Source organism: Lepisma saccharinum, chromosome 18 (genome assembly GCF_977018435.1).
Source record: "Lepisma saccharinum chromosome 18, izLepSacc3.1, whole genome shotgun sequence".
Lineage (NCBI taxonomy): Eukaryota > Metazoa > Arthropoda > Insecta > Zygentoma > Lepismatidae > Lepisma > Lepisma saccharinum.
Window position 1 is genome coordinate 16917366 of NC_139246.1, and position 24702 is coordinate 16942067.

General features: G+C 36.6%; 2 protein-coding genes across 7 annotated transcripts in view; one reads left to right on the forward strand and one right to left on the reverse strand.

Moving 5' to 3' along the window:
• Positions 1-22419, reverse strand: part of LOC146002422 (phosphatidylinositol-3,5-bisphosphate 3-phosphatase MTMR3) — a 57387-nt gene extending 34968 nt beyond the window's left edge. For 5 of the 6 annotated variants that reach the window (XR_014443704.1, XR_014443705.1, XM_083140247.1 and 2 more), the window contains exons 1-6: positions 22239-22368; positions 17900-18016; positions 10178-10491; positions 8096-8303; positions 4834-5012; positions 2733-2958 (exon numbers count right to left, since the gene is read on the reverse strand). Coding sequence is in view for 4 of the 6 variants with exons in the window: in XM_083140247.1 (XP_082996373.1) it covers positions 2733-2958; positions 4834-5012; positions 8096-8303; positions 10178-10482 (918 nt within the window). In the remaining 2 variants the exon portion in view is untranslated. Of the gene's footprint in view, positions 1-2732; positions 2959-4833; positions 5013-8095; positions 8304-10177; positions 10492-17899; positions 18017-22238 lie in introns of all 6 variants that reach the window. The other variant, XM_083140246.1, reaches the window with a different exon arrangement.
• LOC146002680 (uncharacterized) lies at positions 13502-14701 on the forward strand. The gene has a single exon (XM_083140643.1). It carries the CDS (start codon positions 13502-13504, stop codon positions 14699-14701), a length of 1200 nt encoding a protein of 399 aa, XP_082996769.1.
• Positions 22420-24702: the final 2283 nt, after the last annotated feature.

Genomic DNA, 24702 nt, shown 5'->3' on the forward strand with positions numbered 1-24702 from the left:
GATTGTAATTTATGAAGAAGAAGATTATGATTTATTTTATCGAAGGCTTTTGAAACGTCCAAATATATAACATCAAGCTGGGAATTATTTGAGATAGACTGAGGAGCATGTGAAAGTAATACCGATAGATTGGTCAAGCAAGAGCTGCCTTGCTGAGCAGTATTTATAAAGGTAGATTTAAACTTTAGCAACCTGTCTTTAACTATATTTTCTCACTGTTTCTGAAAGGTGTGAGGCGTATTTTCCAATCATGTTTTGTCACAAAATGATGCAAAATGAACTGCAAGATGTGAAATAGACTCAAACACGATATTTAAAGTTTATTTACCGATGTGACACTTTCTGAAGCCTGAATCACAGAAAATTGATTAATTCTGCTGTAAACGTTTGAGAAACAACAATGGACTTCCTTACACAGGAATAAACTTATTACTCTGATAACTACATAAACGTACTATAAAAGAAAAATATCAAGATTTCAGTACAGAACTGGCAATATTTCAGGATCAAAAGCAGTACAGGGTGTTCCATTCAAACCTCCCACATTTTAATTCATCATTGCTAAAAGGCTATTAAATATAATGGAATGCGAGTGGTACTGGACGAAAGAGAAACTCAAAGAATTTTATTGCATGAAGCACTAAACACGAATACACCAATACACCTCTACACTGAACTCTAATACACCTTTATGTGTGCACCGTTTGTAGCTCGAATAATATCCAATCTGAGAACCTCCGGATTGTTTATTAATACTTCCAGCCGCCAAAAACTCCATGTCTTAATGGTTTTCCCATCAGTTGCTTTACCTCCATATTCTCCAGTAATTTCTTTGCACTGTAATGATTGATTTGGTCTCTGCATACCAGAATACAGATTGTGCACGTTGCTGCGGAGTCGCCATTGTGCTTTATGAGATTGTGGAGCTGCATAGTGAGAGAACGGTGAACTTTGAGGTCATGCAATAAAATTCTTTCAGTTTCTGTTTCGTCTAGTACCACTTGCAAGCCATTATGTACCACTCTCATTCCATTATGTTTCATAACCTTTTAGCAATGATGAATTGAAATGTGGGAGGTTTGAACTGCACACACTGTATATAAAAAAGTAATTTCTGTGTAAAAATGGTGAATATACCCCTAAATTTGATTTTAAAACCCACACTTATTACGCAAAATAAACAGTTTCCTTCTAGTAGTACATTTATGCTGTTATCAGAGTATAAAGTTTATTCATGTGTAAAGGAGTCCATTTTTGTTTCCCAAATATTTACAACAGAATTAATCAATTTTCCATGATTTGTATGATTCACAGAACAATTAGAAATATACTTAAAAATTCATTATTTATATATGATTAAACTGTATCTTTAGTCAAATGAAAATAAATGTCTGATGAAGGGAGGGTGTGTTCTGAAACGTCACAACAAAAAACTGTTTTCTTATGCTTGTAATAACCGTAAACTACAGGAAAATAATTCTACAATACAAGCATACAAGAAAAACTATTAAAAATTCATGTTGAACAGTTCATTTAGGATTTTGCAGTTCATTTCGCGTCATTCCATGACAAAGCATGGGAGGGAAAATGTACCTCGTTCCTTTCAAAAACATGAATAATGAGCATTACAGTGTGATACTTCACATTTCATGTTTCCATCAAAAACTAAATATGTATATCTCTATGTATAATTCATGCATCATGGTTTTCTCAAGTAAATTTCTGAATAGGTAGCCAACATACCATTTCAGTAAGATTATTGGTAGCTAGTAAATTTCATCAGTGCTTTGTACTTATTGGTTTAAAATTAGGGCTGAGACAATACCTTACCAACGCTAATAGTCTTACAGATTCCCACAGATAGTTCCTTGAAAAACTGAACAATTCAAAACCTGAACAATTCAAAGTAGTTCAGAGTATTTGTAATCTTAATACACAAGTTTTCTACTGGAGCTATACCATAGCAAGATACCAGTTTTTCTTCAAAATATTCCATGATTTGACACGAGAATTATTTCATCACAAAAAATCCACTCCTCCCCACAATGTTCTTGTAAAATAATGATAATTATTAGGCATGCAAATTTCGTTTTTGACGAAAACATGAAATAACATGCTGTAATGTTCATTTTTCACACTTTCTCAAGTCTGGAGTATCCTGTGAGTTATGCAATTCACGGAAAATTGTTTAATTCTGCTGTAAATATTTGAGAAGCAAAAATGGACGGACCTCTTTACACAGGAATAAACTTAATAGTCTGGTAACTACAAAAATGTTCTATTAGAAGGGATAAGTTTATTTCGTGTAATAAGTGCAGCTTTTAAATCAAATTTAGGATTATATTCACAATATTACAACCAAAATGTTATTTTATATAGCACTTTTGATGTGATTATTCACCTCCATAACACCGAAATTTTATTTACCGCTTTTGAACCTCAAATTGACTGTTTTTCTACCAAAATTTTGCTTTTTTATTTACCAAAAATATGTGCTTCCAATAATTATGCATTGCAGGACACCTATAGAAGTGATTCAAACAGCATCGGAAAGGTCTTGAAGGGCTCTTTCACACGAGATTTAGCATGCCTATGTCGGGATAAAAGCAATTGAAGATAGTGTAAAATTATGTTTGTAGCCATATTCTCAAAAATGGGTTTTTTAATTTTCTTTAAAAAAAATGTGTCATACATACAATATTACTCAATAACTGTATGAAATTGGAACTTACTTTCTCCGTTGCATTTCCTTCTGGTTCATCAACAAAATCCTTAGACAATGGTGCCAGACTCCCATTTTGGTTCTCAGGTTCAATAACAGCACAAGAACGCCCCTGGTCATATGCGCACGCGTCGGCAATTGCTTTTAGCAAATCCTCATCCTCTGAAGACCGTGAGTAGAACCAACCCACTTCCGGTTGACTACAGCGAGCAATAACAGCACCGTTGCCAGCATGCCTTCAATTAAACAATATTTTATATTAAAATTCCATAGTTTATTCGGTGTTACTCAATGGTTACATGGGGTTACTTGACATGTTTCTAGTAATGAAAGAAACATTCACGAAAATAGATAAATATGGTGTTTTTTATTCACACTTCGTTGGGTGATTAGAAATGATCCTTTATCAGTTTAACACAAGATCTTTGGGGAACCTTACCACCTTAGAATGATAGCAGTTGCTTGGACTTACATATAATTTCAAGAAGAAAAGTGAATGAAATGTGAAATATTTTTTTTCATTTTAAAGTTTGATTTATTTGTCACATGTATACCCTTTAAGAACACACAAAACTTGGAAAATAAACATTTTTAAATAATATCTATTTTGTAAATGGTTCACAGAGGTGAACAAAAAAAATAAAAACTGTCAAAATTACTTCTGGTATTACTCACTAAATGATTGATCCATTTTCAAGTCTACTTTATGGACAGAAAGGCTAATCGAGAATGGACTACAGTTTACACTGGGATACCACTGTGTGCCTACACTGGGTAACAAACCCAGGGCCACTTGATTACAAGGAGACAACTTTACCACTACACTATAGGGGAGGCACATTCACGTAATGAGCAATGCAGTTGAAATATTATGCAAATAAGTAGTATGGAGCAGAACACTAGTATTATTGTCAAATAAAACACACATCTAGATGAAGCAGATTTTCTGTATTCGTGGTGATCTTTCATATTGGGATATTGCCAATTTCAAAGGCTCATTGCATTCATTGGCATGGATTAAGAGCATCTTGGATGCAGATCGTACTGTGTTGTTTGGTCTACAATCAGTTGACAAGACTTTTTAACCAAGTGGCAGGGTTAGAGGTTGAGAGGTGCTTGCTTGGTTGTATCATCTGGTTGGCCATGCTGTTCGGCATGTTGCAGCAGTTGTTTTTATAGGATATGAGGGAGGCAGTAGTAAGGTCACTGCCGTATCTCCCATTAGGGAATCTTTGTTCTACCTGCAGTAATTGTTCAGAACATGAAATGAGAAAGTTCATTTAATTCACGAAGCACTCTTCAAGATTTGCAATTGCCAGAAGTCGTCACAAGGCTCTGTTCAGTAACACAAAGATGGAACAGGTGCCACACAGAGGACTCAAAACATTATAGGAATGGCAACTGTTAAGAGAAGACTGACTATGTTAAGGAACAGAGCTATAGCTAGGGTCTAGTGAAACAGCTTGTAAAATCCATCTCCAGGCAGGCGAGATGGACTTCATTTCAGACCCACTAATAAATAGAAATTAATAGTACAGTTTAACACACAATCTTGCTAGTAATTCTTAATAATTATTGGCCTAAAGTAGTGACTCTAAATCATATGTACCTTGAAAATGTTATTTCATCAGAAGAAAGTAACTCTTCTTACAAACCAATACAGGAAATATTCATCACACCCCATGTTCATTGTGCTATAATGTCAGTGTTCAAAACAATGCTGACAAAATAAATTCCACGTCTTTTCCAGGTAATATTAAGAAAAATTTCGAGATCATTCAGTGCTACTTTGCCATGCCTATAACCAAGTTTTTAAGCATTTAACTGCACCTACTATTTAAAAAAATCAAGCTTATCCAACATTACTTGAAATAAAGAAACCCACATAAACCATAAAAACATTTTTATACAGAATACTTCACATCAAAAAGCTGGGTCAAGGAAAGAATGGAATTTATTTTCATTATTAAATCAAGGCAAGTACAAAAAACACTTTACTTTCAATGACTTTCCACATTATTGGATGCATTTGCAAGTTTCCAGACTTTTCCTCGATTTTTTGTGGGCACGCTGCATATGTTCTCTTCCCCAAAAAGAAAGCAATTACTTACCGCCACACTACTGCTGGAATCCGCCTTGCACTACGAAATCTTGCTACACTCTCCAAAATCTCATCTGAAATACAGGCGGGCACAAGCAACAACTGGGGGTAGGATGGGCAGAGACGGTAATCCACGTTGGAATGGGATATCCTCCAGGAAGCCCTCAAGTCGAACTTAAGTCTTCCAACCTATGACGAAAAGGAAAATGGTCTATTTAAACAAAATATTTTTTTAAATTTATAAATACATATTTTTTTAAACTGGCCATGTTAGTCTCTTACTCGTGGCTGAAGAGTAATATCCATTTGGGGCATTACACGAAAAGTGGTCCTACTCCATGTAACAAAATGAATTAATGAAAATTATTAGTGTGTTTAATTGTACTAAGGTTTAAATGCTTGTGAATGAATATAATTTGCATAAGTCATCACACAAAATATTAGCATCTGTAGCTTACATGCTTCTCTGACAATGAAGTCAAATTTTGCTACATTTTTAAAGCATCACATACATGACACAAGTACTTCATAATTCCATGAAAACAATTCATTATGAATATTTTAATCCAACCTTATATCTAGAACCTCATATTGTGTGCGTGAAATGTGAAACATGTAATGCTGGAATGCCCCATTAATACGTTACATAATTTTTGGAGGGAACAAATTGTCATTTTCAAAATGCATTTGTTTTGCTTCCACGTCCACTTGGCCTCAGCTCAATACACAGAGTGGTCAAAATTTCAACTGCATGTCCTCTGAAGGTTAATTATATGTTTAGTTATGGAACACAACATTCTACAACTTTCTAATCCATTCCTAAGTTATTGATTTTTATTACTATTGTTACCAAAATAAAAAATCTTCCCGATACTAGTCTCTTTCCTTTTATTCTGCAATCATCATCAATATTAGAGTCTTGTATTTTGCACTTCAAATACAGAGAAAAATACTCGCAACATCGATTAAACATAAAGCAAAATCAGTTCATATGCACATGGAGATAAACATTACAAATTTCAAAAAGAATTAACATTCCTTACCGTTCACAATTTTTACAGCATTTAACAGTACTTTTTACCTAAGTTCTAAATTCCTGCAGAGGATGTTTTCCTCCTATTTGTCTAGGATTTATCTTTCAATTTCACATTCCTATGTTCTTAACAAATAGGTCATATAAACTAACACTTTACTACGTACAGTACCCTACCTCATTTGACAGACCAGAACTGACCCTTTAGATTAATTGCAACAATGAGAACGATTGCTGATTGCATGAAATTGACAAAAGAAGAACAATGCATGTGCTAGGGCTCACATCTACAAGCTTCAGTGGTAAGATCATGAGATAACCAGAGATGGGCTCTATTTAGCACAGCATCTGTTGTTCATCACACAGAATTCTGTGCTAACCACTGCTGCATCCACTGGTAAGATTAATTCTGTTGGTATCCTGAAGACAAATTGAGCAGCCCGAAGGTTATGTAAGGTGTAAATTTTATTTCAACCATAACTTTGACAAGAAATTCAGGGAAAACACTATTCGATCATAGCTGAAAGACTATGTAATGACGAAAAAGAAAAAGAAGAAGCATGGATAAAGAGGGTGGGTATAAAAAATGGGTATACAATACTGGATATGGAACAGACTGCCAAGAAAATAATAAGGAGGGAACGCTCTTATAGCGATAAAGAAAAAGAGGAAGATGGAACTGGGGTAGGTAAGTGCAGAAATGAAACCTATTTTGTCGGAATCCCCTATTGTAAAGGTGTGTCTGAAAGAATTGAAAAAACAGTGCGAGGGTATGGTGTAAAATGTGAGAATGAAAGCCCCTCGGAGCATTGAAAAGCATTTCACCGAATATAAAAAAGGGGGGGAATCAGCAAGATAACCCCGAAGGGCAAAAGGGAATTTATAGGATTAGATGCGAATGTGGCAATACGTGGGACAGACGGGGAGGAGGATGCACATCAGGTGGGGTGAACATGACAAGGATATAAAGGAGGGGATACCCAAAACTGGACTTTCAGAACACATATTAGTTAGCGGTCATAAGATCGCAACAAGGGAAGTTATCAGAAAAGTGAACAACAAATTGGATAGGAATGTTTATGAAACAGCCTATATATGCACGGATAATTGTAATAAACTTAATAGGGACAATGGGAATTTGGAAGATGGATGGATTGCATTTTTCAAAAAAAATGGGATAAAGTTGTGAATAATGACGCCAGGGTTTCCATGTTACGTCCGAGGTTAGGAAGGCCGCTGAGGCGGAAATCGAGTTCACCTTGGACTGGTGACGCACGGGTTTCATGAGGGGAAAACCAAGGAGGGGAAGTTAGCTTCCATCTCAGTGTTGAGCATACGCTGAACATCCCTTCTACCAAGCACAAGCCAGGTGGCTTCTAAAAGCGCTTCGGAAGTTTCTTTTATGAGGTTTAAGATTGTGACATGAGCGATTTTAGATTTGTGTGTGGACAGAATGACTGTTTTCGTAGCAACAATGCGGGTTCTTCAGTAAGTCTTTTTTACCATAATCTTTAACCTGCATCCTCAACTACACTTCCTTAAGGTGACACCATGTTTGGTGCCTAAGAATATGCATTAACCTGAAGAAGGAGGCAGTCTTGACCTCTGAAACGTTTTGATCGACAAATCGTACTCACACACGTAGTAATTGATCTTAGATCTTTTTCAAGTTCTTCATTATTTAACTGGAACAAAAAATGTTTTGATAAAATGATCAGCTCCAAAAACAAAATTCCACAATGATCTTCGCACATACTATTTATCTGGTTCTTACCACTAGCGATCCACGTGTATTCTTAATTCCTTACACCTCACCCCCTCCCAGTACACTAAGATGGTCACACTGTCAACATGTCTATTTTATGACCCTTTTGATTGAAAGCTGTAGATAAAAGACATTTCTCATGACATGATTTAATGTTCAAATGAACAGAAACAGGAAACCAAAATGTGTTACGAATACATGCAGATAGCAATACATTGATTGATTTGTTGTTTGAAGTCCACTTTATGCACAGGAAGGCTAATCGGGACTGGACCTAAAAATTTAAAGTGGGATCCGAACTACTGTGCCATGTGCCTCCACCAGGTATCGAACCCGGGACAAGGCGACAACGTTACCACTGCACCATCGGGGTGGCCCCTGATGCCAATACAAATACATCATTTAAACCCAAGGTTACACACTAGCACCTAGGAGAATATATTACCCACAATAAAAGTTAGATGCATTACAAACCTCATTTCTGAAATTCTGGGCCAAATTCTCCCCATTGCTCATACTCCCATCCAGACAAAGCCTCTGAAGGACTTCCTCCCCTCCTTCCTCGCTTGACCAGGCGTAGAACGCAAATGCGAACATCTCTTCGATGCTCTTTGGTGAAGATGTAGCTTTGTGGATTCGCCGGAACCATTCCAAGCAATGCTCGTTAGTTGAAAATGTGCACCTTAAATTGAAAGAAATGAAAAATCACCATGTTGCTGAAATTAACATACTGAACAAATGAGAAAAATGAAATTGCAGTGGAACACTTTCCTGCATTGTGGTCTCAAAATTAGCAAAATGTTACGAGTTTTCCTCGACTTTACATATTCTATTGAGAGAACTCTTGTTTTATTTTCAACACAGCTTTTCATTAATTCAAATCTCATCTGAATGTATCATACATATAAATGTCCTGAGGCAAGTTATCACAGTTTACCTTTAATTTTCATCGAGGAAGGAAAATATCGTTTTGGATTAATAAGTCACAATTTTCCACATCTACGGAGAAGCATTCAAGTAGAATTCACGCATAACTCCTGGCTTATGGCCTGGGTGTGGCTCCCTGGAAGATTAAGGACCACAGGTGCTCATGACACCACCTTTAAAACTATGCCAGTGCAGTTTCATTGCACAGGAGAAAAATTCACTATTTAAAATAAAATAAATCTGCTTGTCCACACATAAGCAAACACTTCCAGCAAATAATGTACACCTATAGCAATAGCTCCTACACCTATTTTTCAGGTTCTGTCAGGTGAATCTTTTCTCTTGCCGACTGTGAATTAAATCCAGGACATGTTGCTTTCGGTATGGTCCAATTGTTTCAGTGGAAGCAGAGTGGAGCTTCTCAATGTACAAGTACAAGTATTTACTAGCAGGCAGGGTTGGCAAGGTAATTTACTCATTACGTTCTTTACGAAAATTATGTGCAATTTACTTCACGTAGAAAACCAGTTTTTTATACAGATGTAAGAAATGAATTTTCTTTCGTAAATTAGTAATATAAAAACTACCTCAATTAAATTACATTTTAAACTTCAGTTTTCTTACATATTTCAGCACAAAATGATTATTTTGTGAAGATTGTTTACACAGCCACCTCATGCCCTCACCCTAACAGATTTTTTAAAAAACAGAACTGTTCTTTCCGAGATGTTTATAAATAGAGAAACATGTTAATATACAAGAGTACTTGTATTTATAACATAACATAACGATTATCGACAATTTATTTAGATTGGATTTCAAAGTTTTAGTAACAGCTTCGAATTCCTTTTCATGCGTATTATACACTTGCATAGGCTCATTATCATGTGAATGTGAATATGGCAGTTTGTAAAATTGCAATGTTCGAGCACAAACAAATTCAGAAGGAAAGTTTTTCAAATACTTTTTTGGTTTCCTACCACTGACAACTGCCATACATAATAATAACTATTGTAAAAATCATGATTTTGTATTTAAAAAAAAGTTTGATTTTAGCTTTTTACGTACTTTCAGTTTTCTACGTATTTTACATGTCATGTACAAAACCTTTTTTACGCGTAATTGCACAACCCTGCTAGCAGGCAATACACAATGATTTTTATTCAAAAAAATCTAACAAGCATTTATCGTTCATTATAATTCAATTTATTGTGAAAAGTTGCTGTAATTTCAGTTTTCAAAAAGAAAACTGTATTTTTTTTTGTAAGTCTATTTTAAATTGCCCATTCTGCAATAATCACACCGCTTCCCTCAAAGAAGTTAAAGTAAATTTAAATATCTTGTAATGTCATCCATTAAACAGCTCTATAAAATTAACTCATTACCTGTTGAACTAAAACCATGTTAGAAACTAATTTTGAAAAATGTTTTGGGTAATTTTTAGGTCACATGCAAATTTAAGCAATTTTTGTGTCATTTTAGGTCTAGAAATAACAGTGGATTTAGAGAACTTGAAGACAGGAGAGTAATGTTACAATTTGACACATTTAGGGGATTTCTACATCATTGCTTAGTGGACTGGCCAATGGTTGCAACACTAAGGTCCAATTAATTCACCTTAATACCTACCTCAGCGATCTAGCATCCTTACAGCTTATATGGAGGAAGAAGATATCCCGAACTTCAACTTGCTCAATCAGCCCGAGTGGAATGTTAAAATAAGTGTCCTTCAACTGGAGATAGAGCCTGTAGTTGGAAAGAGCAAGAACCCCGTCCGACGTGGCTCCCAGAAACTCCACCGCTTCTCCACATACCGGGGTGTAAGGGATAGTTAAACGGCTGTCCTCCGTTTCCAGGGCCTTTTTCGGAAAAACTTCAGCCGCACGAACATGGCAGATGGAGATGCTCAAGGGCTGGTCGAGGATGCCGTTCATGTTATGCCCCTGGAAAGTAAAATTAAATAAGCAATTTCTAGTACAGGGTTCCCACATAAAATTCAAATGTATCCCCCCGCGTTTCCAGTATCCTCAAGATTTCTCCACAGAACCTGAGGGTAGAAACAACTAAAAATAATTAAGATGCAAGACTCTTTTTCTCAAGAGTCACCATTTTTTACTTTTGCAAATAAATGCTACAAAAGCCAGGAATTCTACTAAGATAAGATCTTAAAACATTTAATTTATTAATTAATACAAGATTGGATTAAAAGTAATTCATCCTTGCACAAAAGTGGCCTCACTAAAGAAAGCTCAACTGGCAATAACATGAATAACTATGAAATACGTTCTAATATATGGCCGACTCTATCGTATCGCTGAAAATGTTAACTCTACTGGAAAATAGTGCAAAAATCAATAATGGTATGTTTATTATTAGGATTTAATGAAACATATCAGAGAAAATACAAACATTAATAAACACATACTGCACCTGTTATTTACAAAAAAAAGGAACAGAAACTTCCATAAGCGAACTTGAAATATTAAAAAAATAATAATAAATGGAACTAAATTTAAAAATTGAAGCACCATGGCTACCGGGCAACCTGTACTTTTCTACCACTGGAGTATCCAATACATAAGAAAGACATTACAATTTAAAATTTATTTTACAAATCATTCCCCTCACAGATATATATTATTATTAGTAACGAGGGAGATTTTGTATTGTATTGATTTGTTGTTGCAAGGCTAATCGGGACTGGACTAGAATCGAACCCGGGGCCCCTTGATTACAAGGCGACGACACTATTACTGCGCCATTGGGGAGGCCTTAGTAACGAGACTAATTGGTACTATATCATAGTTGCCCAATGTAGACATATTGGTGTATGGGTTTTAACAGAATCATTACCAATAATTTTACTGATCCAATGTATTTATAAATTAATACCTAATTCATAGAGGCATACATATTTCATTTTTGACGAAAACACAAAATGTGAAATAACACATTCTAATGCTGATTTTTCATGTTCCTGAAAGGTGTGAGGTGCATTTCCCTACCCGGTTTTGTCACGAAATAATGCGAAATGAAGTGCAAAATGCAAAATACCACTGCTAAAACAGCAAAATTTTATCTTATTTACTGCTTTTGAACCCGAAATAGACTTGTTTTTTGTACCAAAATTTTGCTTTTTCATTTACTGCACCTAGCAAAACCAGAAGCATTCTGATGCAGCCACTAGAACGTGAGCTGAATCCAAACCAGGGCAGTCAGGTGAAACTTTCTTTCCAGCAACTAATTTTATTCATTACTCAATGTTTCGATGCAAATGTTGAAATCAACATATAATATTAATTCTTAAGATAGATAAGATATTGCGGAACCTCTTGAGCAAATACGTTTAGTCACTACAAGTGAAGTTTCATTGTTCTTAGAACAACTCAACATCTTTTATGAAGAACTTCCTTATCAAGCTTGGAAGAAAATTTGTCTCGGCTCCTTAAGCATGTCGGCACAAATATGTGATAAGAATATGCAGAATTGTTAAGCAGACTGAACTTCAGCCTCTGATAAGTGAATAATCTTATCAGTGAAAGCTGAAGGTCGCCACTGGGGGAGTGATCTAAAAAAATAGGTGTGTGCGGACACAATAAAAAATAACCCATGGCTCAAAACAACATTATGAACAAACTGCAAGGTGCACAGAAGTCCAGAATCAATGGGAATATTATTTCTGGTTTGAGTAACGGTGACAAGTACAGAAGACCTCATAGAGATAAATCTACTTTGTGGCTTTTTAGGATAGAGTCACAAAGAGAGGAGGCAGCTGCATCCAATGTGAGACATGCAAAGCCAACAATAACACAGCAGGGTGGGGAAACTGGTTTACAGTGGCAAATTCTCAGTTACACCAGTAAACCAACTTTTCTCATATTTTCTAATACATTTAGCTTCAATATTTGGGAAATCGCTCTTTATACATTATGCAAACTATTAAAACAAGCTTTTAAAAATCAATTTAAGTACATTGTGTAAAGAATTGAAAGACTTGTTTATGTACAGCACTGTTCGTTCTCAATCACACCCTTCTGACAACCAGTTTTCCTCCCTAATTGCAGGCAGGCACGTGGAGGGAGCCAAAGAAAAAGTGTGTGACAGCTCATTCTTTTCTGTATGAATTCTCGGTGAAAAGGCAAAATTCCATGGGAAAAAATTTCGAAATGGCCAGAAAATTTGAAGATTTTTACTCTTTGTTTTTGTTTTACCTTCATGCCTGCATTGGTATTTTATTTCTATTCAGGGTTACTACCATTTTTTGATTATGAAATTCCGACATTTCCAGGTCTTCCAGTCCAAAAATAAAAAATTTTCAGACATGTTTATCATGATTTTTGCTTTGAACCTTATGTTATTCAATTAAGTATATGGGGTGTCCAAATTGAAATGCCCTAATGGCAACTGTCTGTAACTCCACTTGTATTTGATGTATCCAAATGAATTATACATCAATGAATATACATAGTCAAAGTTTATGTGAGCAAAGTAGTAATTAAAGCCGCTCCGGCTAGAGTTTGGACTTGGAAATTCTATTTTTGTCTTTTCTGTCGAAAGTCAGGGAGGGTCACGTGAACCGCTGAACCAATCGGCTTTGACCAGTTGCCGTGGTGAGGGGGAATTCTCGTGGTATTCTGCGTTGCCAAGTGTATGCCTGACAGCAAAAGTTCGGGGTTATTGTGCGGTTTGTTTGTGCTTTTTTTTTTGTATCTGTGATTTTACCCAACCAGTTTATACTGAATTACAATGGATGAGCCTATCGCAAATACACCGGCGAAATCGGAAGAAAAAAAAGTTGTAGGCCGTGGTATTCCTCTGCGTGGCCAGACCCGTGAATTAGTATGTGCAGTGCGAGATTATTTTGAAAAAGAAAGAAAATAATGGCCCTTTGCTTCCGTTTAAAAAGTGATTGAGAGAACAGCAGCGGCTCTGGGAATTAGCAGAACTTCCGTGATGTCCATCGGGAAGGAAAAGTCCCGCTTAATGGAGACAGACGTGGCAGCCACAATGTCCACTCCAGGTAAGAAACGACCACGGGACAAACCTGTCACCAAACTGGACGTGTTTCAGGAGGACGCAATCCGGCAGCATATTTATCGATATTACGCCAGGAAAGAGCGTCCTACCCTTGGGAAACTAGTGAAATCGTTAAGAGAGGAGGAGTTGTTCAGTGGCGGTAAAACTTCATTGGGGGTGGTGCTGGATAACTTAGGGTTTCGCTGGGGGAAGTACACCGGACGAACTATTTTGATGGAGAGGGAAGACATCGTTGCCTTCCGATGTCGTTTCTTGAGGGCAGTGCGAAAGATAAATTTCGAAGACATTGTGTGGGTGGATGAAACCTGGGTTAACGCAGGTCATTCGACCCAGCGAGGGTGGACTGACGACACCACGAAAGGCACGATGCCAGCTCCTACAGGAAAAGGGGAAAGACTGATTTTGTGTCATGCTGGCACTTGCGAGGGGTTCATTCCAAATTCTACATTATTGTTTAGGTCTAAGAAATCGGGCGATTATCACGAAGACATGGACCACGCTCGGTTTTTCAAGTGGTTTGAGGAATCGCTCATCCCTAACTTAGCAAGGCCGTGTGTCATCGTGATGGATAATGCTCCGTACCATACGGTGAAAATAGATAAACCTCCAACAATGGCCACAAAAAAAGATGAAATTATTCAGTGGCTTTTGCGCCATGACATCTCGGCTTCCCACGAATTGAAGAAAGCTGAACTGATCGAGCTTGTTAACATAAACAAGCCACGGTTCCCGCAATATTACGTGGATGAACTTGCGAAAAGAAGTGGTCACCAAGTGCTAAGACTGCCACCCTATCATTGCCACTTTAATGCCATCGAACTCATTTGGGCGCAAGTGAAGGGACATGTGGCCAGAAAAAACAAAACTTTTAAAATCAATGAGGTGACAATTCTCACACAGGAAGCTCTTGTCAATGTGTCCGCAGATGACTGGAAGAAAGCCGTCCAACATACCAGAAAAGTAATAAATGACGCGTGGTTAAAGGAAGGGCTTCTTGAGGAAAATGTGGACAAACTTATAATAAGTCTTGGCGGAGACGAAGATGAGGAATCTGATCAATACAATTTCGTCGAAATGATGGAAGACTGTGGAGTATTTCCCCTTGAGAACAAATAAGGTACGTTTCATATTTTCATAGTGATTGATATTTGTATGTGTGTGTTTTTGTTCGATTTATAAGAAATATGAAGCTATTAACGCCTTCTCCTTTCGAAAAGGATTTTGAGCAAAATTTACATTCATTACTACTTTTGTTAAATAATACTACATAAATTAAATATTCGATTATGAAGAACGTGTAATATCTCGAGTTTTATAACGTCTTTTAGTTGAAACTTTTGAATTTCTCAAAATTTCGGGAGGGAACTGCAGCCCCATGAGAACCCCCGACCCGACCACCCATTCTATATTGCGTAAATTCTGAATTCAACCTAAATTCATGGATGTTACTAAACATGCTGTAGTTACTCTTGTGGGGATATCAGTAAAACACAATGTTCGTTCACGTCCAATCAATTTACAATTCACTATTTGATATCGCTGTGTAGACAACAATGAAATTAATATAAACTATAAAGGATGGATAATGTTGAGTAATCTGAACTCGACGTGCAATTTTAACTGGGGAGCGAAACGAAATATGCCACCACAAGTAACTGAACCCTAAACCTTGATTGCAGTGAGATGTTCATACGAACAGTATCCACAATACCCTACAAAGAATTCTGACCTTCCGCAATAATTTCGAGATTTCAGCTCGTCCCCCCCCCTCCCACTTTCCACGAGAGAGTCCACCCCCAAAAAGGCCAAGCACGGCGAAGGCGGTTGCGGCCGTGTAGCAAGCGAATGCGTGGGTCTCCGCCTCCCTGCCTCTGCCTGAAATGCGAGCGAGCGAAGGGTGCATGTTGACAGGAAAAGATATCCTGTACGACTGGACAAAAAAAAAATCATAGTCTCAGACGTTTGGCAACACCGCTATTCCCCCCGTTCACACTAGCACAACTGAAGACGAAAGTCAGGGTTTCCTCAAGTCCAAACTCTAGCCGGAGCGGCTTTAGTACATTTCTACATGCACCCACGACCCGCCGGAGGATGTCCAGCCGATACTTGGTTAAATGCTACAGGCAATAATGGAGCCCAGTTCTGCGTACCACCATAGAACTACAACTTCTGCTTCCTCAGCATTGGTTACCCAATGAGAATTCTGTAAACATTTCTATTCTGTTCCATTCATGTTACATGGTTTATGAACTGGGTCATCTTGATTTCCTGCCAGACACATTATTTTTTCTTCACAGTTATGCTACCAGCTACCACCTGGCATACAAAACAAAATGGTCTCTTTATGTTCATTGTAATAATTTCAAATTAGGGCATTCCAATCCAGACACCCTGTATAATATGTTAATTATTATGAATATTCACTTTCACAGCATTTTTTTTTTTTTTAGCAAATTTCATTCTACACACACAAGAACACGTGAAAAATTCGATGAGTAAAATGTAAAATTACAATCTGCATAAAATGTATTGGGTTATACACATCTAGCCTTCAGGCTAAGGTAACATAGGTACATTATTTCACCATAACAGATCTCAACAATATAAAAACAGAAAAAGTTCATAAACCATACACAATTTTTCATTTTCGGGGGGATTCATAGTGTCATAGAAAATGCTGCTTTCTTGTTTACATTTATAAGTACACAGCATCTGGAGAAATTTTTGTTTCATATAGGAATTCTATAGGAAATGCCAACAAGACTAAAATCTATAAAATAATAGTTGATGCCCTCGTCTTCAACTTTTCTGATAATTATGATGATATTGTCAATGTACTTTAGTTATCAATCAGATATCTGGACTGCAAGTTTTACTTTGATATTTCTTCTAATATTTAGTATTGTAAAAGTTAAAATTTATTACAGAAATTCAAAGGAACCATATTTTTGCACAAGACAGAATCATAAGAAAGAAAGAAACAAGTTTTTAAACTGAATATTTTTGGGAGTGGAATCACAAGAACTGAATCCAGAAACTGAAGTGAACTGCTTGGTCATTTTGCAACTTTTTCTCTTTCAGACTCCAAAATGCATGTAAATTCCAGACGATCTGCAAAATTCCCTGTTTTCCATATGCATAGCAACCCTACTATTATATCTAACTCATCTAGATAAGGGGGGTGTAAAATAAATATATATAACAAAGAAGAATAGTTGCATTAAATGAAGTCAAATTTTCAGGATATGCCACGGTTGATTTAGAAAAATTTGGGTATCAACAGTCCCTGGTGAGGATACCTGACCGCTAATGAATTTCTGAGGTGAACCAACATGGAAATTGGTAGTGCCATAGAGAAATAAGAATAGTTCAACCCATACAAGATCAACAACCAGATTCAAGTGCATGAATGACTTCTGGAGAACAATGATGGCACTCTTGCAAGGGGCAATTTTCTCACTCGGGGAAATTTTTATGTCCACTGTGAACTAAACAAGTGCAATTTCCGGTACTAGTCTATTGACAATCGACATTATCATACTGACAGATTTATTCGTGTTGCTGTTCTGTCACTTCTGCAGAATTGTAGACTTGTAAAAAAAAACAGCTAATTTTAATGGATTTTTTCCAATAAAAAGAGGTTTGAAAAAAATTGAAATTTTGTCTTTTGCCAATTGCAGCAAACCAATTTCAGTTATGAGTTTAGAGGATCGTAAAATCATATTTAACATCGTAAATAAAAGAGCAAAGTTTTGATACAAAAACAGTCAATTTTGGGTTCAAAAGTAGTAAATAAAATAAAATTTTGGTGTTAAGCGGTGAAAAAAAACAGATCAAAAGCAGTATGCAAAATGCCATTTTGGTTTTAAAATTGTGAACATAATCCAAAATTTGATTTAAAAACTGCACTTATTACAATAATAAACCCTTCTAATGGCACACATTTATGTAGTTACCAGAGTATTAACTTTATTCCTGTATAAAAGGGCCCATTGTTGCTTCTCAAATATTTACAGCAGAATTATCAATTTTCAAACTACAGAAAGTGCCGCATCCGTAAATAAACACAAACATTTTGTGAACTAATAAGTTTTCTGGCCCCGTTATCCATAAACACTACATTATCAATGAGATAAAAAAACACCATCACCAAGAATAAGCCAATATGCCAAACACTTCATACCTATTTCGTCTGGTACTTTCAGTTTCCTCTTTCCACTGTATAAAATGTTTAACCCTTTTAGCCCTTCTACTCCTCTGTACTTCTACTGAGAGAGTTCAGAATAAGAAAGAAAAAAAACGCAATATCTTTACCTGAGAAGTTCGGAGTTTGGATCAATGACTAAGGCATCACTACACCCAAACTCCTGCAGTCGCTTGTGTACCGCAAAGTCCAACTGACGACCAATGCAGGATCTTCAATACTGGAACCTACAAAGAGTTTTTTTTTAAAATTACATTAAGTATTTGAACCCTAACACAAACATTTAATATTCACTTGGCCAAAACAAGATTCAACTTCTTATTGATACCCTTACCACCAGAAATACCTACTAACAACCTATTTTCAAGTAAATTTGCAGACCATTCCAGAACTTACACCACATTTTAAAACATACTCTTTCTTACAAACACCTGTTGCATCCAATTAAGGTTTTCAAATATGTAAATAGCCATAACTGCTAAAATAGCATACATACAGCTGATAAACCTACGACCCCTCCAAAACATGGCTCAAGTAAAGTATTAAATCCTTCACACTTGTCTGTGGCAGCACACTTATCATTAATTTGTGCAAATGGATTATATACACCTACCTTGCAGTGGTGTGTTTTGTAGTTTTAACATTTCAACAATTTATCACTGGTCTTTTTTAAGAAAAGTAGAAAATTTGCCAGGTAAAAAGCAGACATTAGTCCCGTTCGGCAAGCCAGACAACTGCAAGATACATCTGAGAGGAAACACAGGACTATCAACTTCCGCCTTAAGAATATTTTAGCTGAATCGCCAGATGATAAAACAAGATGCATGAAGTCTGTGGATGAAACTAGTCAATGCAACAACTAGTACACAAACTGTAAAGGGAAAAATTACGGAGAATAAATATCTTTAGGAAAGAATGAAAGAAAAAAACTACTATTCGCGGAAAGGAGTAAATATCTTCTTTGTGCATATGTGTAATTGAATGTAAGTAATGAAAATCAATTTTGAGTTCATTTTCATAATATTCAGAGTTCAATCAAAATATTTATTCTGAATACAGAAAACAAGGTTACCATGTTAGGTTTCTCTTCTGCAGGCTGAACAAGTCAACTTTTCTATTACCTGCTCTGGCTGCAAGATGGCTGTAAGTTGTCTGAATGGCCGGACGGTTTTTACTCTGCAAGACGTGACGTCAACTTCTGCCAGTTGGACACTAAACGTGCAAGATGTTAAAGATGACGAAGTTGTCTGGGGTTAGTACTAAAAGGCTAAAATGTAGTTAAAAAGGGGTAAAAAAATGATGAATTATGGACACAGTCAGTGTGTCGGCATCATTCAGGTTGAACAGAGCAGAGATGTGGTAGAGTCATCGGCTGGTCGTCAGAACAGTTTTACCACAAAAGTATTGGTTGAAATACAAAACAACATGACAAGGCAAATGTACAAATTTCATTTTCACAAACTAATCTAATTCTATGCATGTCAATAGGCACATAATGGATTTGTGAAATCTCAATTTTTTTTGTGTGTGTAAAGTTTCTTTTCCCTCCATTCCATGTGTGTTTGAGTACGTTAGGTGGCTCAGGCCTGGTGCTCTTAGCATTTTTTCATGTTATAACCTACTTGCAAGTTCATATTTCCTACATCTTAAACACAAACCCCTGTTGCATATTAATTGTGCCAAACTTCATAAAACTCACTTTCACAATAATTTCCAGCACTGGAAGCCTTCACACTCATCTGCGACACCATATTCATCATTAATTTGTGCATCATACATCTGTACCACTTGCAAACACCACTCTGAACCAATAATAAAAATCTTACAAATCCCTGCATTCTAGTGTTCTAAAGTAAAGGCTTCTCTTCTAACGTAGGAACATTAAATACCTCATGCTTTTAGATAATTGTATAATTTCATTTACATGTCACTGAACATCAATATGCATCCATTGAAATGTATTTCAGTTGCTCGCTAGGTCTATATTTTGATACATTATGACTAATGTTATCATTTATGACTTGTAACAGAAAATAAACTTTTCCTAAATTGAAACCTAGTACTCCCAGATTGGCAGTATCAACGAATTTCTGCTTCTAGCACTGACAAACAATCAATGCACATGAAACAGGTCAGTCTTTCAAGACAATTGAGGGTGTGGCAAGTTCAAAATCTCTGCAATCTCCTGTGACATATGTCCTTGTACATGCAATGCATTTTATTTAAACACACAATTCAGAGGCTGTTCAAAAACATTGTAAACTTTATACCCAGTGTTCATTGACTTGGCGTAACCTTCCTGGGAGAAAGAATTCACTGGCCATCAGGCAGACTGTAACAGACGTAAGGAATGTGGCAACATACGAGACAAGGTCAGCAAGAGGTAGTGCCACAGTAAAAAAAAAAAAAAAAGAAGCAACCTCTATTCAACTGCAAGTACTGAACTTTACCTTACTCAAGCATGTGCACTTCCCATGGAAGTGACAGTATCGCAGACTAATGGGAATTAATGTAGAAATAAATCGGAACCTTAGTAGAATGCATTTGGTGACTTTATTTTAATGCTAAGAGAACCAAACCTGACCTGACTAACCTAACCACAAAAGCATATATTGAACAAAATCTTAAGTAATCGCTAAAACTCCACAGTATGTGTTAACCGAGGTGAACTGAAATCGATTTTGTACCATGATGACATCGCAATAAAACAAAAGGAACTTGTGCCGGACGAAAGTTTAGCAATTCCTTCTTTGCATTTGGCACATGAATATTATGTTATAGTACTTAAAAGCAACTAATGACAATAATCGGTTCCAAACTCTGTGCTGATACCAATCTCTGAACAATGTAGTAAGAAAATTTGTGCATTTTACATACACACACCTCACATCATAGCCAATTATTCAATTTAAATTGGATACACTCAGCTAGCTGTCATTCAACAACTCCACTAATGGTATGCATTAAATTCTAGGGTTTAATATAAATGCTAGTCAACTACAAAGACAAGTGAACTCAAATAGTCCACTACCACATTTATTTACTTCATTATAACAATCCACAAACTGCAGGTAGGGGCATAAAAATAAAAATACCTAGGATAGAAAGTGGATGAAAGTAATATAATTGTATAAAGTGCAAACTGGGGAAAATCTGATTAGGAAATGTTCTTGGAATAAGTGATATATGCCAATTATGTTAAGAAAGAAATTCTCTTTCACAATATAATTTATGTGCAACCTTCAGCTTATGATTCTGTTGCAAACTCTATTAAAGGCCATTCAAAATGACACTCAAATTTTGAACAAATTCATCATTTTCAGAAAAATAAAGCAACTACTTCCAATTCAATTAGGATAAGACACTGTAGTTGGTATTAATTGTTTTCATCTTGACACAAGCTAACTTCAAATTTTAGCACTAAGAACTGTCACAAAGATTTCTACTGGATTAATGAGAAATATGTATTACAGGAAAACAGGTTTTATATAAGAACCATACGTTGCAAACTAAGATGCTTTTGACTTTTATGTTAAACCTAGCTGATGAAATGTTGCAGAATAAAATGTATTATAAAATGTGGACTGTGACAGTAAAGTTCCTCAGAGTTTGCTATTACTAACAGCTCGTGTAAGTTTTGCATCCATTTGCACATAAACGACTTTCGATATTGCTATTGCTCATTATGTAAGCTGCATGGAATTAAAGTATTTAGATGAATTGCTATCCTACATGGGACAAGCAATGTAACCACGGCACTGGGAAGGAAGTAAATTATTAGAAATTCACAGCATAAAAATAAAATCTAACAAAGCATAATTTTCACATTGGATCAAAAATGTTAAGTCTCACTCTGGCTTTCATTCAATTCGTTGGTAGATCTTTATCGCAACACCAGCAGACGCAGTGAATACTCAACACGATGCGTAAAATTAAGCATTATAATAGAGTTATTACAATACCTGAGAGTGACAGCAAGTCCTTGATGTTATCGAATGGTATCTATCCTTGGAACAAAACAGTATTGAAATGGTAAAATTCATCTTACCTAACATTTTGCACCTTGATCCATCCTGCATTAAAAATATTGCAAACGCCCATTACACGTTATCTCGTATGTTTTTATTACGTATCACTCGACCCGTATTATCCACGCCCATTCGGACAAGCGATAGATTGTTCCAGATGAATGAAATATTCTCCTTCATGTTTAATGTAAACAGCTGGTACCAATAAACAACAGACAGATATAACCCCTTCTTGCACGGAGGATACCTACAAACTTTTATCTGCAACTGATATCACTACTACCCCTCGTTATCAGATTCCACTCCAGTTAAAATTGAAACAAACTCAACCTCATCGGTTATCAGGCATCCATTGCGACTGACATAGCTCTCGAATGACAATAAAAAGCTTTACATAAGCAATGTCAGACATAATACTTACAACAGAAAAATATAAGATCGCACGAGAAACGTTACGTTCAGCACTTTAGTTCAAACAATTGTTTAGCACTCATTTGCTTAGACAGCTGATGCACTCTTACACATACCTACTGTAATGGCGGATATCGAGCTGCATGACGTTGACCAGTCTGTGACGTCGACTGATTGAAGCGACAGTACAGACATCTATAGGGAGAAAAATAAAGTTATTCTTAACGTTGCGCATTTGTTGCACCAGAGCACCACGTGACGCGAAGAAAAGCCCACATGTAGATATATAACAAGATTGAATTTGTGGAGATCAAAGAGATGAAGAATACTGCAAACTCAGATAAGATAATCGGGACTCGACATAAATATTTGAAAATGGGATCCCAATCACTGCTCAGTGTGCGGTGCGTTCAGACCCCTTGATTACATCATTACAAGGTGATAGCATGCCCCTCCCGCCCCGCCTACAGAGATTGTGGGGGAAACCAGGCCGTTGAAAAGATAGATTGATTGATTTTGTTTTACTTAGCTTTTCTGTCAACTTTAACTAATCGCGAAGTGAGAGCTTTTGTTTCAGAACTGTAGCAAAGTTTACTAAGAGAAAAATGCCCCGCGACATGTCATTGGCATTATTTTCTGTTATAGGTAATTCGTCGTGTCGTACGAGAACCAGAGAAACGTCTCCAAAAATTCTGTTATCTTTAGCCTATCGCCTCTAGAGCAGAGTGACCAGACGTACTGATTTTCGCAGTAATGATTTTCGTAAATCAACGGTCATCATAGCGAACCCTGTGAAAGCCTGTATGTAGCTATCATTGCAATTATCTAATCATTCAGTTCATCATTCATCATAATCTCTCTAGCCTTCTTAAAGTTTCTGGAAGTTATCGGAAATTGTAAGTTTTTATTCTACAAATGCAAAAACAAACACTTAAAGTGAAAATGACGTGTAGAATTCGAGATTTCCAGGGCTTCAGAAATTTCCCGTCCCGAAAATTTCCCGACTTGGTCGGGAAATTGCAAATTTTTCCCGTCCCGAATTTCGGAATTTAAAAAATTCCCTTCCCGATCCCGTCCGGACCAAAAAAATTCGTGATTAGGAGGCCTCAATTAGTGAGTATGCGAAATATTACAAAAATTGGGGAGGGGTCCTGTATTGTAAATTCGCTCCTTCATTAATTGTGGAAGCACCGAGCAGAAAGATTTGGTAAGTAAATGTGTATATTTTATCTTCTATTTAGCACGCTCATGAGGGTTTTTTTTAGTCGCTTTACTTGGCGTAGGGACATTGCCGAAAAATGGTTAGCAACACTGTCGGCTACCAGACGTAGTGAGTATACGCTATGTTCACTTCTGTTTGCGTTTATCAGTACTGTGTTATTGAGTTCGTCTGCTATTTAGTGCTAGTGCTTTATTGTGTATTAATTGTTATTCATTCATTAGTTATTCCGCTAAACAAATATAGTCTTGAACAAAGAGTTCTTATATACGATAATTACGTGAAAATGAACTCTTGCAGAAAAGTGGTCAGGCAATTACGAGAGACAGGATCTCTTGAACCTAAGAAACGTGTTGTATTGCTGTTGAAGGAGCTAATTTAATCTCTTATAACACAGGATGTTAGTGATCATTATTATTACTTTTAAATATAATTTTACGCTTTCGGTTTGCTTTATGCGCCGGGATGCTGTCTTCCCTTTCTGTCAACTAAGGATAAAGTAGCGATGTCTAATCTAAGATTAGATGTCAGAAATAAGGTGCCAGAAATTTTTGTATTTGGGAGGACACCTCTTCCAGCATCCTTGCGACAAGGTACGTGCTTATTTCAATTGTAATTGTAACTGTAATTGTGAAAAGTGGAAACATTACAAAACAAGCTGTTTCTGTTACAGACTTCCTGTAACGCAATTTGCCGGGACCTGTTGCATGAAGGGGCCGCTATGCGGCCGGCGCTCTCGCGGTAAACGACTGAAATAACCTCCCCAGTACTTCATTGCTGATGAGTCTCTACAAAGAAAGGAGGAGAAAGAGGAAACGATAGGAGAAGAAGATAGAGAGGATAGACGAGGAGAGGAGAAGTAATAAGAAGAAATATTCGAGAAGAGAGGAGGAAAAGAGGGAGGGGAGGAGACAAGAAGAGGGGAGTGGAGAGTAGAGTAAAAGAGAGAAAAGGAGAAGAACGAAAAAAAGAGGAGAAGAGTGCAGTGGAGTTGGAAATCTAAGAGAGGAGAGGAGATAAGAGGGGTGGAGAAGAGTGGGATGGAGACAAGATGCGAAAAAAGAAGTGAAGGCGATATGAGTTAAAAGCAAAGGAGAAGAGGACAGGAAAGAAGAAGGAGAACGAGAAGATTAGAGCAGAAGGGATTGGAGACGAGAGGAGAGAAGACGTAGTTGCAGAAAATATCGTCTCAGCGTCAAGAATTGATGTATTGATCAAATTATCAACATGAAATATCCAATAACATTTTGAAATG